The 15,499-nt window shown below is 34.3% G+C and overlaps 1 protein-coding gene across 1 annotated transcript; it reads right to left on the bottom strand.

Annotated features, from left to right (window-relative positions):
* Window positions 1-1,133: 1,133 nt before the first annotated feature.
* LOC145784861 (somatostatin receptor type 2-like) lies at window positions 1,134-15,291 on the bottom strand. The gene is made up of 9 exons (XM_082596699.1): window positions 15,155-15,291; window positions 9,954-9,992; window positions 9,148-9,304; window positions 8,368-8,530; window positions 5,546-5,779; window positions 4,865-5,118; window positions 4,017-4,164; window positions 3,065-3,261; window positions 1,134-1,441 (listed from the first exon to the last, which is right to left on the bottom strand). Exons 1-9 carry the CDS (start codon window positions 15,198-15,200, stop codon window positions 1,186-1,188), a joined length of 1,494 nt encoding a protein of 497 aa, XP_082452825.1. The 5' UTR covers window positions 15,201-15,291; the 3' UTR covers window positions 1,134-1,185.
* Between the last annotated feature and the right edge of the window lie 208 nt (window positions 15,292-15,499).

Here is a 15,499-nt window from a genome sequence, read left to right as displayed (position 1 = left end):
AAGATAATCTAGCTTCTAGCTGAACGAAATCGATTTTTAGCTATATAGGCTATGATTGAACTGACTCGTGTGAAAATAAATTTCTTTGCATAACTTCCATAAATTACTATTGAAATTGCCGATCTTTTCTTTCGGTTCTTCTATTAATTTCACACTGGATGAAATCGCTCACATTTTACTCGTAGAATGTCTTCTCTCTTGAGGCTTTACTACAGTTACAAAAGGGAACAAAAAGTATCAGCGTATAAAAAGTACATATGTTTTTTTCAATAAGAGTATTCAGTCAACGAAATAAAAACACGCTGCTGTATGAACGATCAATTTGCTTTACAAAATTTTTTCGTTCAATTAGCTCATCTTCTCTCAAGCAACTCTATCAAAGCTGATGAGACAATTGTTGTAACATGTCGCACATGGCTTGTTGTTGTGAGTTTGTTGTACGGTTGGCTAATGCATTTGTGATTGTTAATGAGGTTTATCTGGAACCGACCAGGATTTTGCCTTGGCAGATTGCTGTGATGGACCCTCAAGCCGTGACCAAGTGTTCTTAGCTGTGCTCGTTTAAGCACATGTAAAATACAATAGGCCAACGGCATGCTTTCTAGTTCCAAAATTTTACTCAGTTTGATATTTTCCAACGTTACCGCCATACCGTTCTTGATATCTTTGTAAGTAGCCTAAACTGACAACGAGAAGATTACCTAAAGTTACATGACTAGTTCTGCTGAGTTTTGAAACTACTCCAATGATTGCGAATTTGGAGAATAATGGGGCTACATCAACAAATGCAAAGTGAAATACCAATAGAAACGTGCCAATTAAATCCGAAACCATTGAAAAATTGCTTACTACTTGAACAAGTTTGGGACCATTCCCAAATCTTAATAGTTATTGGTCAATTAAGAAACGAAAGCACAAATATGGAGGGCTCGGTTAAAAGTAAAAAGCAAACTACTTTACTATCTTGAGGGTGGGTAACATTAAAGTTTGTGATGGGGGAATTGCCACGCCCCCATCCTGTGAATACATCCTTACAAAAGACTTTGCTATTTAATATGCTGTTTCAAGCCATATGGCAACAACACAACAGAAAAGGAATTAGTAAAAAAACACAAACAATTTTATTTGGTATATACAGTACACAAAAACAACACTGTATGAAAATAAGCAAACAAATTAAACATATCATATCAATGTCTTTTCAGTCCTTCGGTCTGTTGTGCTAAACCTTGCTTCGTATCGTTCACTATCTCGCTTTATCTTTTCCATGTGCATGTTCAAGACATTTACATGGGGTTGGTTGCTTCCCACACTGTTGCTGGTAGTGTATCGTTTCCTACGGAGACTTGACACCAAAGTTGCTCTCGAACGAAGAGAGGTAGGAATTCTCATCCGACTTTTGGCTCTTTTTAAGCGATCACAAAAATGGAAGCCAAGAAAGCTGAAAAAGTAGTTGTAATTCACTCGTTAGATATTTCATAAAATGCATCATACTATGTTTAATAACTTACTAGCTGCAGCAGCATCTTGCTTTATCATAGGAGCTTTACCCCAGACAATGTAGATAAAAACCAAAATCTACCAGTTTTGAGATGCATTTTTCAAATAGGCTCTATATTTACATCCAAAATAAGAAAACGTACAGCTTTGTTGCAAAATACTGAGATGCTTGGCTGTCTTATTTTTCACGTTTTCGTACAAAGACAAATGTCAAATTTTACAAATTCTATAACGAGCAGATGGGAAGCATGACTACCGGTAGTTGCGTTGTTCAATAATCTGCATGAAAGATTTTACAACTGTACAAAGGTTTATGTTTTCCATTGTATTTAAAGTAGATATTTATCCAGTCATTGAATCTAAACAACTCAAATACTGCTTTTAAAATTTCAGAAAATTATTGAAATAACATTATGTCCAATTCACTAAGAACTCAGTATTGCAATGGAATTCGTAAAGGGAGAGGAAACTGTAGGGGCTGCCTTGTAATTTCCTTTAAAAGAGATTCTGTCCCGAAAATCTCAAGCTGCTATAAAATTTGCTCTTATATGTTAGAACTACTGTACCACGAGTTTTTGTGACATATGAAAAAAAAAACAGTTCCTCAAGCATTCATCTACTACGTTAAACAATTCATAAAGTATTTGCTTGTCAAGCTTTTTTCTCCCATCAAATTTTCAATGTTTTTACAATCTTTTGGCCTAATTTTTTAGCTTTATGAGTTAATCAGGATGAAGCATCTAAGTTATGTTATAGAAATAAAACTTAATATTCTAAAACGTGCACGTCTTATGAATGTAACACATGACATTGCCATTTAGGAATTGCTAATTCAAATTGCATGGAAAGCATTATTTTCTGCAATAAACATTCTGAGAAAAATAATAAAAACATTCGATTCAGCTTTCCACTTCGGACGACCGAAACCCTACAAGGAACGGCACAAATATAGCCTGGCTGAAAACGAATAAGAATATGACCACTCGCGCTATTGTCGCGTGATTGCGGATGCGCTGATTAAACTCCAGAAAGATCGTGATAAAAGGCTATAATTATGTTGTAATCTAAAGCTCCTCTTAAGTCTGTGGTAAATTACATATCCAGAAATGGTGGTACTAGATTTTAAAACAAGGTTTTGAGCTGTGAGTGATAGGGTGACAAATCAAAATGTAAATTGATCACATGAACTGCCCAAACTAAGTAGGCTATGCATTGCTTGAAGTTGAAAAAAGTAGCATACCAACAACTGAAAAGTTAAATAGACCTACAAATGCAAAAGGATGCAAATATACAACAGGGACCTGGCTTCGAGGACGACTTAGGTCGCAATTTTAAGCTTTGATATAATATCACAATTGTGCAGCTTATTGGTCAAGATATCTTCCTCAAAAAAACGTTTATTTTATAAACACTAAAACAGGTTGGCTTTGTCCCATTACTCTGTAAGTATTTTTCTTTTTCTTAAAAATTCCTTTTTTATAACTCAAATAGTTGTTAAACTCAAATCTTTAGCTTAAAACAGAAACTAGAAAGAACACTTGCATGTAAGACCGTGGGCACTTACCTATAAAAATATGGATTAAAAGCGCTGTTTAAGTAGGCGAATCCTCTAACTGCATTTGTGAGCTTGATGCAGTTACCAGGGGCGAGAGAAATTCCATTTATTTTAACAAGTTTTTCCACGAACCAAGGCAACCAACTTATTACAAATAAGGTCACCAATGCAACAACAATCATAGTAACACGTCGTCTGTAAGATCTCTGCAAAAAGATGTAAGAAAAACATAAAAATACATTTATACACCTCTTGGTTTGAGCGATGATCAAGTAAAAATCATCACTTTGATCCAAAGATTTTCAAATCTGTTGATAAATAAGTAGCCTATAGCTTTGCCGCTTTGTTTTGAAATCGCAAGGGCTTCATGAGCTTAGCCAATATTGAGTTATATTGGCCTACCTATTTTACAAAAAGTAGTAATGTTGGAAACACTTGTTGAAGTTTGGTTTCGCAAACTTTTTATATTGCTTCTACGCAAGTTTAAATTCTATAAATATGCTGCACCAGCTCAGTGGCCGAGTGGTTTCGCTTTCGGCTCTGGTGCTGGTAGATCTGAGATCGATTCCAGGTCGGGTCAAACCGAAGACTTTAAAAACGGTACCGATTGTGTTCTATCCTACATAGCGCAGTGAGAATGAGTCGGGTAATAATGTGATAACATCGAAAACCTGATATAAATTAAAAATGAGCCCTGTCGCTAAAAGACCTTAACTGTTGTAGAGCGACAATATATAAAAACCATAACATTATTATTATAAATATACTGCTAGATCTGCAATACCACCTTACGTGAATTTTCCTTGGCGCAAGAATCTAGCTAACTCTCCGCAATAGTTTTAATAACCTCAAGTGAAGATAATATAGGCTTCCATGCAGGATCCTTGCTGGTTTATCACAATTGGAAGTCACTGCAGCGGAACGAGAACACGTGCAACTTTACCACCATTCTATCTTTTACCTGTCTTGGATTGCTTCCGAAGGCGCTTGCTTGCATAATGGCTCGAACAATTTTTCCGTAAAAAAAGCATATGACAAAGAAAGGAAGAAGAAACGCTCCGAAAAAGTTTCCATAAAGCCATGCCCTGTAGACCTTGCTTGTTGGACCCCTGATGGAAAAGATGCCTCGTATCAATGCGTGCACAAGTCTAGATGTAAGTTGTTACGTACATTCATACTTAACAAATAACAATCAACCTATATTATCTATTTTCTCAAACATCAGCTAGTCAGTAAATTATTATGTAACCAACCAAATTCCATTATGATGTACAGAAGTTTTATAAGAGCTCTGTTCAACAGTGCCCGAAGAAAAAAAAGCTGAGGCTTAATTTGCTAGCTCTTTGTTTGGGAAACTAGTTTTTTAAGGTGACAAGCACAAGCTTTAATCCCATAAAGTGGTGCCAGGCAAATTTAAATACCTTAACCCAGGGCTATATTTGCACAACGACCTCAACAAGAAAATGAATGGTAACAATGTTGATGTGTTAAGATCACTCGCAATACCACAAAAATGTTCATTTAGTTATGAAACTAATCTTTTAATTTTTATCTCAATTTAACAAATAGGGCAAAGCTCTTTAGCCTCTTAGCTACGATGCTATTCAAATAGCGTACCGTACAAAGGTTTAGAGAAGATAAAACCGTCATTTTGCGTCATGCAAGTAGGCTACATCGTTAGTTTTAACATCTTATGGAAGGATGAAGAAAACGACGAAATGTGGTATTTGAATAACCTTAAATCCATAAAATAATTTTAGCAGTGAATAAAAGTAATTAAGTCATGCAGTAGGCTACTTTTTCTCTTACTGGCACAATTCTTCTGTTGGTGTAGAAAAGGGCGGAAAAATTTCAAGATCTGTGGTTGAGTTGGAATCGTTTCCGCTTGACTCTTGGGGAAAAAACTCTCCGTTTTCTCGGCCACTGACATAGCGGTTGTACAATTCAAGGAGTTGATCATCAGTTAAGCCATTGTAGTCCATTTCTTTGTAGTCTATGTCTTCATATCCATACGCAAATTCATCAGTTTTTTTAAAACTTATATCACAATCGGTGCCATTAGCCTGTCATAAAAAAGCCTTTTATTTCATGGAAATTACACAAATAATGATAGCCTATTTCGTAAAGAAACGTGAATGTAATACTTTGCTTATTTTGATCAGTCAACCGATTATAATAATCCAACTTTCTGAAGAAATATGTAGAAAAACTAAAGGACCAAAGCACAATGTGCGACATGAACTAAGAATTGCACTGCATTAGTAGCCTACTTCTAGTTTACCAAAACCTGGCGAACGTGGATGTTTAACCGACAGGCTACATCAAATTTAACTTACAGGATACACAGAAACTTAACATTTTTATGATTGAGTCAACTCAGTGAATCAAAACAAATTGCACTCCCTGATTAAATCCCTAAAAACTACAACTATTTTTTTCAACCAGCACCCCCTGAAGCTAAGTAGTGATTATTGTGAACAAGCAGATTACCTTTATGCAATCAGGGATTTTATACACTCCAGCAGTATCGGATGGAAATTCGTAGCTGCACAGACCGCAGTCGTTCAATTTGCTGTACTGAAAGAGCTGAATGCAAAACAAAACGCTAACCACCCATCCAATCACGCTGATGATATATGACGCAGTTGAGGATCGAAGTGAAGACACCCAAGTGTTTGGTCCTAGCGCTTTCGTCACAGCGAGGTAGCGGTCAAAGCTCATGATCTATTCAACACAAAGTAATAAAAATTCTAAATCACTTGCACATTATCTAAAAAAATTGCTTACATATGAATCATCAACAGTGTTTGCAGGTTATAATAGATGCAATATAAACAAAGGTAAAGTCAAGGATAAAAGCTGGTAAACCCAGCCTTTTAAACCAGATGGGTCACTGCGCTTAAACCATTTTGTTACAATGAATCAGAAACATGCAGTAGCCTATTTACAGGGGAACCATGCTTCCTAGGCTTTGTAAAATAAGTTACGGTGTGTGTTGTTGCGACTATAGCGACTGTGACAAATAATTGTGACGTAAAATTATCATCTATTCCAATCTCAACCACGTTATAAAGTTCGAATTTTGTTGCTTCTACTATTTACTGGACTCTGTTATGTTTGTTGTTTTTCGCTGTGATGGTCGGAAATAAAACAAAAACCAAAACCGAGCTGAGGCTACTTTGCAATCCTTGTCTCGCACTATAGTGTGCGACTGTCATATACCTGAATCATAATATAAACATCAAAAAAGTTTGCTTTGTGCGAAGTTTGCTCACAAACTGGATTCATACAACGACTTTATCAAAAATATGATCACAGGAAAAAGCAAGTTAAACACTTTTTATTTAACAAAAAAGTATGAAAGGAACGAAGCGACCAAGTAAAGAATTTATTCACACATTTGGTGCATGTTTTATGGGTTACTGCCCAACGTCGTACACTACAAGATCGATTAAAACTTTTAAATCCCTGTTTATCAATTGTTTTAACTGTAACCATCGATTTAAGATGCAGACGTTTTGATGATCTTGTGATTAATTGATTGTTTTTATGACTAGCAAGAAGCAGCCACACTCGAACAAATCATCCGAAGCTGAATTTTGCAAAGCAAATCTAATTGCCCAATGAAAACATTTTCTTTGAATGATAGTTTCGGAATTGCCTTATATGGTAAAGTCGCTTTCACATTAAAAATGCATCAATGCATTAAACTTACAGACCATTTGGCGTTTAAAGGCTAACTTGAGATCTGTAAAGCGCTCCAATCAAACAAAATCAAGCCTAGAAACATGATCAGCTTTTTAAAACTTTGTTTAATTTGACCGAAAATAGATTTAAAATACTAAAATGTCGTGCAGCAAAGAAGAAAACGTTCTGAAATTGTTTGCGTACGGCAAAACCGATTTATGTATGAGCACCAAAATGACATTTTTCATTTAGTGACAGTTGATATGTGGTGACAATTGACTCATCATAATTCGATATGGAGCAAAAAGCCCGAACACATCCTGTGTGTGGTGATGTAATAGCCACGCTAGCATATATCACACATTGTTTCAGGTAAGATATTTTCGTTGTTATTTGCCGAAACAGTCTTGCACGAAAATTGGCACAAAAAGCTGAAACGATCTCGATAAATTTGCAGAGGTGTCTTGCTCAAATTCAATTGATGTATTTTTCTTTCCTGATTTTTAAATTCATCACTTGCCGTTTAAATTTTTTTTTTATTATTTTACATTTTAAAAACTTGCTTTAAAACAGTCAAACAAGATTAATTTAAATTAAATTTTTGCAAAATAAAAATGGAAAATCTCATTAACTTTCCATGCATCACTAAAAAAAATCTTGGTAACAATAGTCTATTGACATAATTGCACTAAAGTATTATCAGCAGAAGTTCTTTGTAGTGTCTGTAGCATCTAGCTGGCTGTGGTTTTTTAAACGAGAAAGCATGATTAATTAAAAAATATTCTAGGAAAAGTTGCGCAATTAGACAACAAAGAAATCTACAAGAAATTATCTCATCCGGCTTGCGATGGAAATGTTACAGCAAGCACCAACGAAAATCTTTTCTAGCTAAAAACTTCCCAAATATAGTGAAGTCTTCATGTCTTAAAGACAGACGTAAAAATATTCTATTTACATTCACAGTAGGCTACTAAGTTGAATTTACTGCTTTTCTACCTGGAAACAAACAAAACGAGATGCTATTTGTAGTTCAGTGCAATAACTCCGTCTACGCTTTCATTGAATGAACTGTAATATGATAAAAACTACGCCGTAGCTTGAAAAACTGGGAAAATCTATTCAATTTGCGACGTAAGTAGTAATTGAAAACTGGAAAGTTTATCTGACTTTCAACCGAGACAAACAAAAATCTAAGTTAGGTTAATTTTAAAGATTTTATCACAGCTACAGTTTTTATGAAGCTTGTCAAATCGGATGAAAATTGCTTTTGCTTCGGTTGTGGTTGATGTGTTTGTTGACCCAGACCGCAAAATCCGTCATTTTACATTGATTCAACGTCTGCAAACCTTGAATCAACGCAAAAATAACGGATTCTGCTGTCAGAAAAAGCATTTGAATTTAAAAGTAGGTTAATTATTTTATAATTTTAGTTTCATTGCAGCCTTAGTTCGCACTTAAAGTAGCTAATAAAAATAATGAAAAATGAAACAAGCTTTTATATTTTGTTACAATGCTTTCCAGAAACAACATTTCCTCATCAAAATCAAGTTCCAAACAACACGTGTGAAATGCTGTAGATTTACGTTGCTTCAATGTATCATGAAGAATCTATGAAAAATGCTTACCACCAAAAAGTAAATGCTTGCATAGTAGTTAATGAATAAGACGGCTTCTTTTAATTTGCAAAGTGAAAGGCTAAAATCCCACGTGCCGGTAATTTCGCTGTGCGCTGTGAACGGTAGCATCAGCAAAAACAAAGTGTCGGCTAACGTCAGTTGAAGAATATACCTGGAAATAGAGTTTTTTTGCAAAATGATTAGAATATAAATGAATGCTCTTTCCAGTTATTCTTTAAGATATAGCATTTTGCATTTAAAATTTTTAGATATGACAAATTTCCTACTTGTATGCATTATGGTTGGCTTTCATCGAAATGGTTTAAAATGGAAATTATTTTTTGTATTTATTGCAAAATTTTACTCTTACTTTTACACGAACAAACTTTACGCACTGTGCGTATTAATTTGCAAACGTCAAACTAACACTAAAACAACCTAGAAGTTGTATTTCTGGTTAAGCATGTTTTTTTGTAATGCCGCAAGATAACGGAAAACAAAAGAACAACGGGCAAAAAAGCCAGCTAGGAACAAACAAAGCACCGGTAAGCAAAACAAATTCTTTAAAAACAACCAATTACATGGATATGTTGCTGACTGGAGATAGCAATAGAACTATATTTGTCTGAGAGTAGTTGGGAGTCAATGCCAATTTTTTTTGGCTTGATTTGCACTCTTAATTATCTTAGTATTCCAAACAGGACATTAACACGTACCACGGAAAACAATTAGGCTGAACTAATTACGATAATAATTTTTTTTAACTTTAAAACCACACGAATATCTCACCAATTTGTGACTGATTTCTTGTACTCTCGAAGGACCATTATAGTGAAGAATACCAATGTGTTACCAAATAGGCCAATAACAACTAAAGCTATGACGATGGAGGCAAACACTGGCTGAGGAGCCGTGTGATCATTGCAATGATTTGAATTCGCGTTACCTGGAATAACAAAGGAAGAGCTGAAAATACAGCAAAGTGATGCACAAAAGCCTATCGAGTTTGTCCCGCAAAATACAATGAATGCTGGTTTGTACAAATGTGTGTGTTAAGAGAAATAAGACTTTGCAAGCATTAGGCAAGCCTATAATTGGACCACACGATATAAGCTCGTATAGAGCCGACAATTTTGAAAGAAAAGTCCCTTTCGATCTTATCAAGTATATTTTTGCATCGCAAAAGTGGCAATTTTATAAGATGCAATTGACTTGAAATGTTGTTAGAAACTTACTTGGACCCTGATAAATTGGAAATACTTGAAGTCAAATAGCCTAGTGCAAAGGTTGACAACAGATTGCTTACTTACTTAAGCGTATAGGCTACTTATATTTTATAAAGGCCTTTTGCTGAGTTTTGCATTATCACTACATGACCTTTTGTAAACATTTAAAAATTAATTTCTGCTTCTTTCTGAATACAAAACATTAAGAAATATATTACTAATACTGTATTTAAAACCAAAGATTTTTAAATCAAGCAGCCTATATCACAGTTGGCCATGCAGTTTTACTAAATTTACTCAAAATTCAGTCAGTAAAGCAGAAACCAATGGCATACTTAATTCTTAAAGGAAAAAAATAAGTCTACTCACCATACTCAAGAAAGCTTTTTTGTGCTTGAGTCAGGGAATCTAAACAACAAGAAATATAATTTTAAATCTCAACAGACACGAAAAAGTTTACAAAGATTACATTTTGTGATTCAAAATGACAAAACACTGAAAACAGCAAGAAAGGCTTCACTGTTATTTATAACAAATGAGAAATTAATCTTACTAGAGTTAACCCAATAGAGGATATTTCAGAGGAGTCTGATTTGTTTTTTTAAACGAGCAAACGCAAGAAATTTAAATTTATGAAACATTACTAAAGAGGTGAATGCAAGAGTTTTCTCTGACAGCAAATTAAAATTTACATGCTGCTTATCGTTAATTTATATTAAATGAATATTTGACCAGTGGATATGAAGCAAATGAAGATCTTTTCATGTAATTCATAAAAAAATGTAAGACCGGCTAAAAATGGACTTTACCAAGACAAAGATTTACTGCGCTGGCTGAGAACCTTCTATTTATAGGTAACCTATTTCTTTTCCTGTGCAAAAGGAGTAATCGCACCAGCAGATACACACACACGTTTTAATTACTTCTCTTGTAATTTAGTTTCCTCCCAGGAAGAAAGCATACTACAATTACTACATTTACGTGCATTGAACAGCCAATCACAAAACACTTGTGAATAATACTGGAATTGAAGAAAAAGTACCTTAGATATCATTAAATAACTTAAATAAAAACTTTTTATTAAATGAGCGTCAAACGCATCCCCCGTTAGCGAATTAGCATAAAAAGCTGATGGACTTAAAGGTGTTTCAAACTTTTTAGTTAAAAGTTTAGCACGAATAAGATTGCTTAGAAAGACAGTTTAATTCAATTTTTAATAAATTTTTTAACTTCTTAGAAATTATCTAACTTATTTACGACAATTATGGTAGTATTGTAAACTACCATGAAAAATTGTTTGGGAACAGCAGAATTGGTTTGAAATGTTAAAAAGACCCCATGCAAATAAAACGTCTAATTACAAGCTAAGTGGATGAAACTACCACACGCTAATGGTAAATAAATGTCAAAAAATAAATTTCTGCTACGCAAAGACTTAGTTTTTCATTGAAAATGTTTTATATGTGCAGCAAACTTTAGCTCTGCTACTGGGAGTTGTAAAGTATCAAAAGATTTATAAGAAATCTTGCCAAATTGCTACTGTTTTAAGCTTCTTCTTTATGCCATTAAAGAAAATAGGTTAAATGAGGTAGCTGACACTGTATTATTATATGTTTCCAGTAAATGGACAAAACAATAAGCTAGGCTACATTATTAATAGCTTACTCTGTGTGCAGATCTATAAAAACTTTTGATTACGAGCGAAAGCTCATTTTTAATTATTTCAAGAACTTATTTCCACTCTGCAACCTCAAATGCTCCCATAAAAAGCTCAACCAAAACTCTTACAAAAACAAACTTTTAACTGTAATACAAACATACACTACAAATAGAGATTCTAAAATTGAAGATGCTGTTTTACTGTACATTTGGTATGTTGGAAAACGACATAAAGCAAAATGCAGCATAGCATTATTTAAATGTTTGAGACATAGGTGGTATTGCACATGCACATGAAGGTTGTCTTTTTGGGTGTCGTTTTAACGTGTGCAGATATTTAAACAATGTACAAAAACGTGCAGTGTTTGCTATCTGGGATACAATCAAAACAAGTTTGTTCAGTTTTGCTTAAAAGTTGATATTAATTTATCAACTGTTGTATGCAAGCAAATTAAAATTTTTGTGATCGTTTAATATTTGCTAATTGGTGGACGATTTTCAATAATTAGATCTTTGGTATGCGTAGGCTACTGATAATATCTTGAAAAAGCTACTAATATGTTAACTGCCTTCTGTTAAGCTGATATGATAACCACAAGAAAAAATGGTAGTTTTTGTAGTCGTTTTATCAAAAACATCTTGGCTGTTGCATTCATCAACAAAGTAGTCTCCACAGTTATACAAGTCTTTTCATTTCTCATACTTTATGCTGGGACAGTATCCGTACCTTGAAATTATTCTCATAAAAGAACTATTTTGTTTGACATTTCAAAATTCAGGTAAAGTTTTGTTAAATTTTATTTCATTTTGAACCTGATTTTTGTTGAAAAGATATATTGGTATTTGTTTGTTACATGGAAAAAAAATTGCAATAAATATCATCAACGCTATACGATAAGAGTATGTAACGCCAAAAGAGAATTTCTCTTTCTCTTGAGTAGAATGCAACCTCCTTTGCATTTTTCAAGTTCCTAAAGTCAAGTTTACCATCTTCATATCATTGCCACAACAGCTCAATGTGTTTATTTTAACCAATTAAATTAAAAAAGTATTGTCAATCCTAAATAGTGAAGACTGCAATGGTGTCTTACGTAAGACTTGCAATTTTTGAAGAAAATAACCACACGATCTAATATAGTCTAAGTTCGTTAATTTGAAATTTTAGGTGAGAATCTAAAAAAAAGTATGAAAAACAAAACAAAGAAATATATTTGCACTACAGTGGTGCCATTGACAAACTTTAACCTACTGAAATGTATCTCTGAATATGATAACAGGTTAGTTTTGTTAAAGCACAGGTTCAGCTGTTCTGTAACCTACTTTTAATTCAAAGAAACCAATTTTAATATAAAAGAAAAACAAAAAGTTGTATTTTAATACTCTGCAAATTTGTTAGTTGATATTCATCAAAACATATTTCAGACCAAAATGTAAATATTCTAACGCCTTCCCAGGGACAAAGAATAAAACCCACCACAAACGCTTTTACTGAGACTTTGATTGATTAATTGTTAATGAACTTGTTTGCTGATAAGGATTAAAAAAGATCTTTGAAATCTCAATCATGCAAATGAGGATTCACAACATCGATTCTTCTTTGTCTGTTATTTGTTTATCTCTGCTTTATGTGGAACGTGCATACACATAGAGCAGGGCTTCCCAAACTGGGTGTCGCGACTCGCGACCCCTTGCGAAGCCGCGTAACGAACTTTAGGGGTCGCACAAAGTGTACCGACTTTTCTCAAAGTTGGCTACTCTATATTAACACTTCTGTGCAAGTTGTTAACTTTGAAAGTCGCACACTCAATGCTTCTATTTTTGGAATTGATGTGGTAAAGTGGAATCAGAATTTAAAGACTTTTTGTTGCAATGTGAAGTAAGATGGCTTTCAAAAGGCTTTAAAAAGGCTATTAGTGTTAAAAATTGGAGTCGTGATTTTTCTAACGAAAAAAAAATCAAACTGAGTCCACCATTTTCGTAATGACATCTGGTTTTCAAAATTAAGCTATTTGTCAAGTTAGCTTAAAAAATAGAACGAACTTAACTTGTCTCTTCCAAGCAGAAAACATCAATGTTTTTACACTGAATTCTAAATTTGAAGCGTTCATCAAAAATAAGGACAAAAGATTAAAACATCTGCTTGAAAATCAACACCAGGTTGAAAATGATCCATTTAAAATGTTTTCATTTACTGAAGAGTTTTTAGCTACCAATGATGTAGAATCAAATGTTGTTAGACCTCTGGCTATTAACCATTTGTCAAATACGTTAAAACAGTTTCAGAAGTATTTTCTACCAAATTACATTGAATCCAAAGTCTAATCTATTTACAACGCAAAACAAAGTACCGAGCACCTCTCTCAGGAAGAACTTACTGATCTATATTCTGATTTGAAGTTTAAATTTTCTGGAAATTTTGTGCAAACAAGCTTCACACTTTTTGGCTACCATTCTCTAATTCAGCAGTAGGGCTAACCGCACTCCTGCCGTTTGTATCGACGTATTCAAACGGCAGGAGTGCGGTTAGCCCTAGTTGGGAGGATCGTCTCACCAACGATTTAATTACAATGATCAGCTAAAGGCTTCCTCAACCAAGCAAACATTGCTGTAGAATCGTGGAAACAACTTGCCAGTGACGTGTCAATCTGGAGGAAAAAAACTAGTGAAAGCACGGAATTTTTTGAAAATAAACAGCATACTGGTACAAAAGGCTCAGGAAAAAGAAAACATTAGAAAAGACAAGCTAAAAAAACGACGTTCTCCACCCTCCATACAATGTGACTTATGCCAACGTCTTTTCCACCATAGACTATGGGATTCCAAAGCCACATCCGATATCGCCAAGACAAATCAATTATTATCAAAAAGCCTACAAACGAAAGTCGATTTGATGACAAAGCGAATGTTCGGACACGAGCTGGAGCCGACGACAATTTGTACGCGTCAGCGTTTACAACGTTGATGACAATCAAAATAAACCAAACAGCCTAAGAATCACTGAAACAGTCTTGGGACTAGCATTAACAAACATTGACCCACGGCTGGACTTATTTTGTAGCAAAAAGCGGTCACATCCATCACACTGAATAAATGTGTTTGGTTTTTAGTTGTTTTTTTTTTCAAGTTAGTCTACGTGTAAATTGTAAAATGTAAAGTAGTAGGCTTCGAGTATGGTTAGGTTGTTTTTAGTTTTCATTCGAATTAAACCTTTCCATAAATATCACAAATGTATATTTGGTACTGCTAATCATTTTTACCATGAAGGGTTGCGGAAAATTTTAGGAGATTGAAAGGGGTTGCGAGCAAAAAACTTTGGGAAGCCCTGACATAGAGCATTGGTAATTCAAAGAGCTTAACCATTGCAGCTTGCAGCTGTTTCAGTAAGTTATCAACCTACTGTCTCGAATGTTCAGCAATGACAGCTGGAAGTCAACAACATTTAAAGTCAGCTATTTGATTCTCGTCATTGAAGCTGGCAGCGCTGGTTTTGGTTCTTCCACACAACACAATTTAGGTTTGGTTAAACCATCTTTGGTTCTATGGAGTAGTCTATGGCAGTGTTCAACCTTTTTTCTCGTGGTATAGGCCTACCTTGAATAATTTTTCAAAAACTTTGTACAGGGATATCTAGAACAATCTGTTCTAATATCCCTAGATATCTGTTCTAATATCCCTGACTTTGTATAGCCTATCTCACAAAGGGAAATGTTCAATTGCGCTTAAAAAAATAAATAAAATACACAGGCTTGGCTGTAATGTAATTTCGCTGTTGTTTAAACTCTTCCAGATAAAAGTTAAAATTGCAGCAATTTTGTGATGTAGTACAACAACAAAATATTCAACATTTAAACCATTTACAGTGCAATGATTAATTAAACTAGAAATTTAATAAAGTCCACCAGGAAACTCACCTTCGTCTGTCAGACCTGCCGGGTCTTGACTTGCCACAAGATTCATTTTCGCAAACAAAAGATAATACAAATTTATAAACTTTACCAAACAAAATGTTTCTTAGTGCTTGACCGGACTGCTAACTTTTTTGTAAAACCTGCAAGTTGCAAAAATAAATAAAGTAGTAAAATTTGGCATCAACCTTGAAAAAGATTGATTTTTTTTTTGAATAAGCTACGAAGTGTGCCAACACTTTAACGCATTATTATCACAGCAACTTAAATCTGCCGTGTCAAGATTATTTAGTTGCAGTAACAGCGGTTAAGAATAATTATATCAACGATACTAGTTAATTTCGACCAGCT

Source organism: Aplidium turbinatum, chromosome 15 (genome assembly GCF_918807975.1).
Source record: "Aplidium turbinatum chromosome 15, kaAplTurb1.1, whole genome shotgun sequence".
NCBI lineage: Eukaryota > Metazoa > Chordata > Ascidiacea > Aplousobranchia > Polyclinidae > Aplidium > Aplidium turbinatum.
This window is presented reverse-complemented; position numbering and strand designations above follow the sequence as displayed.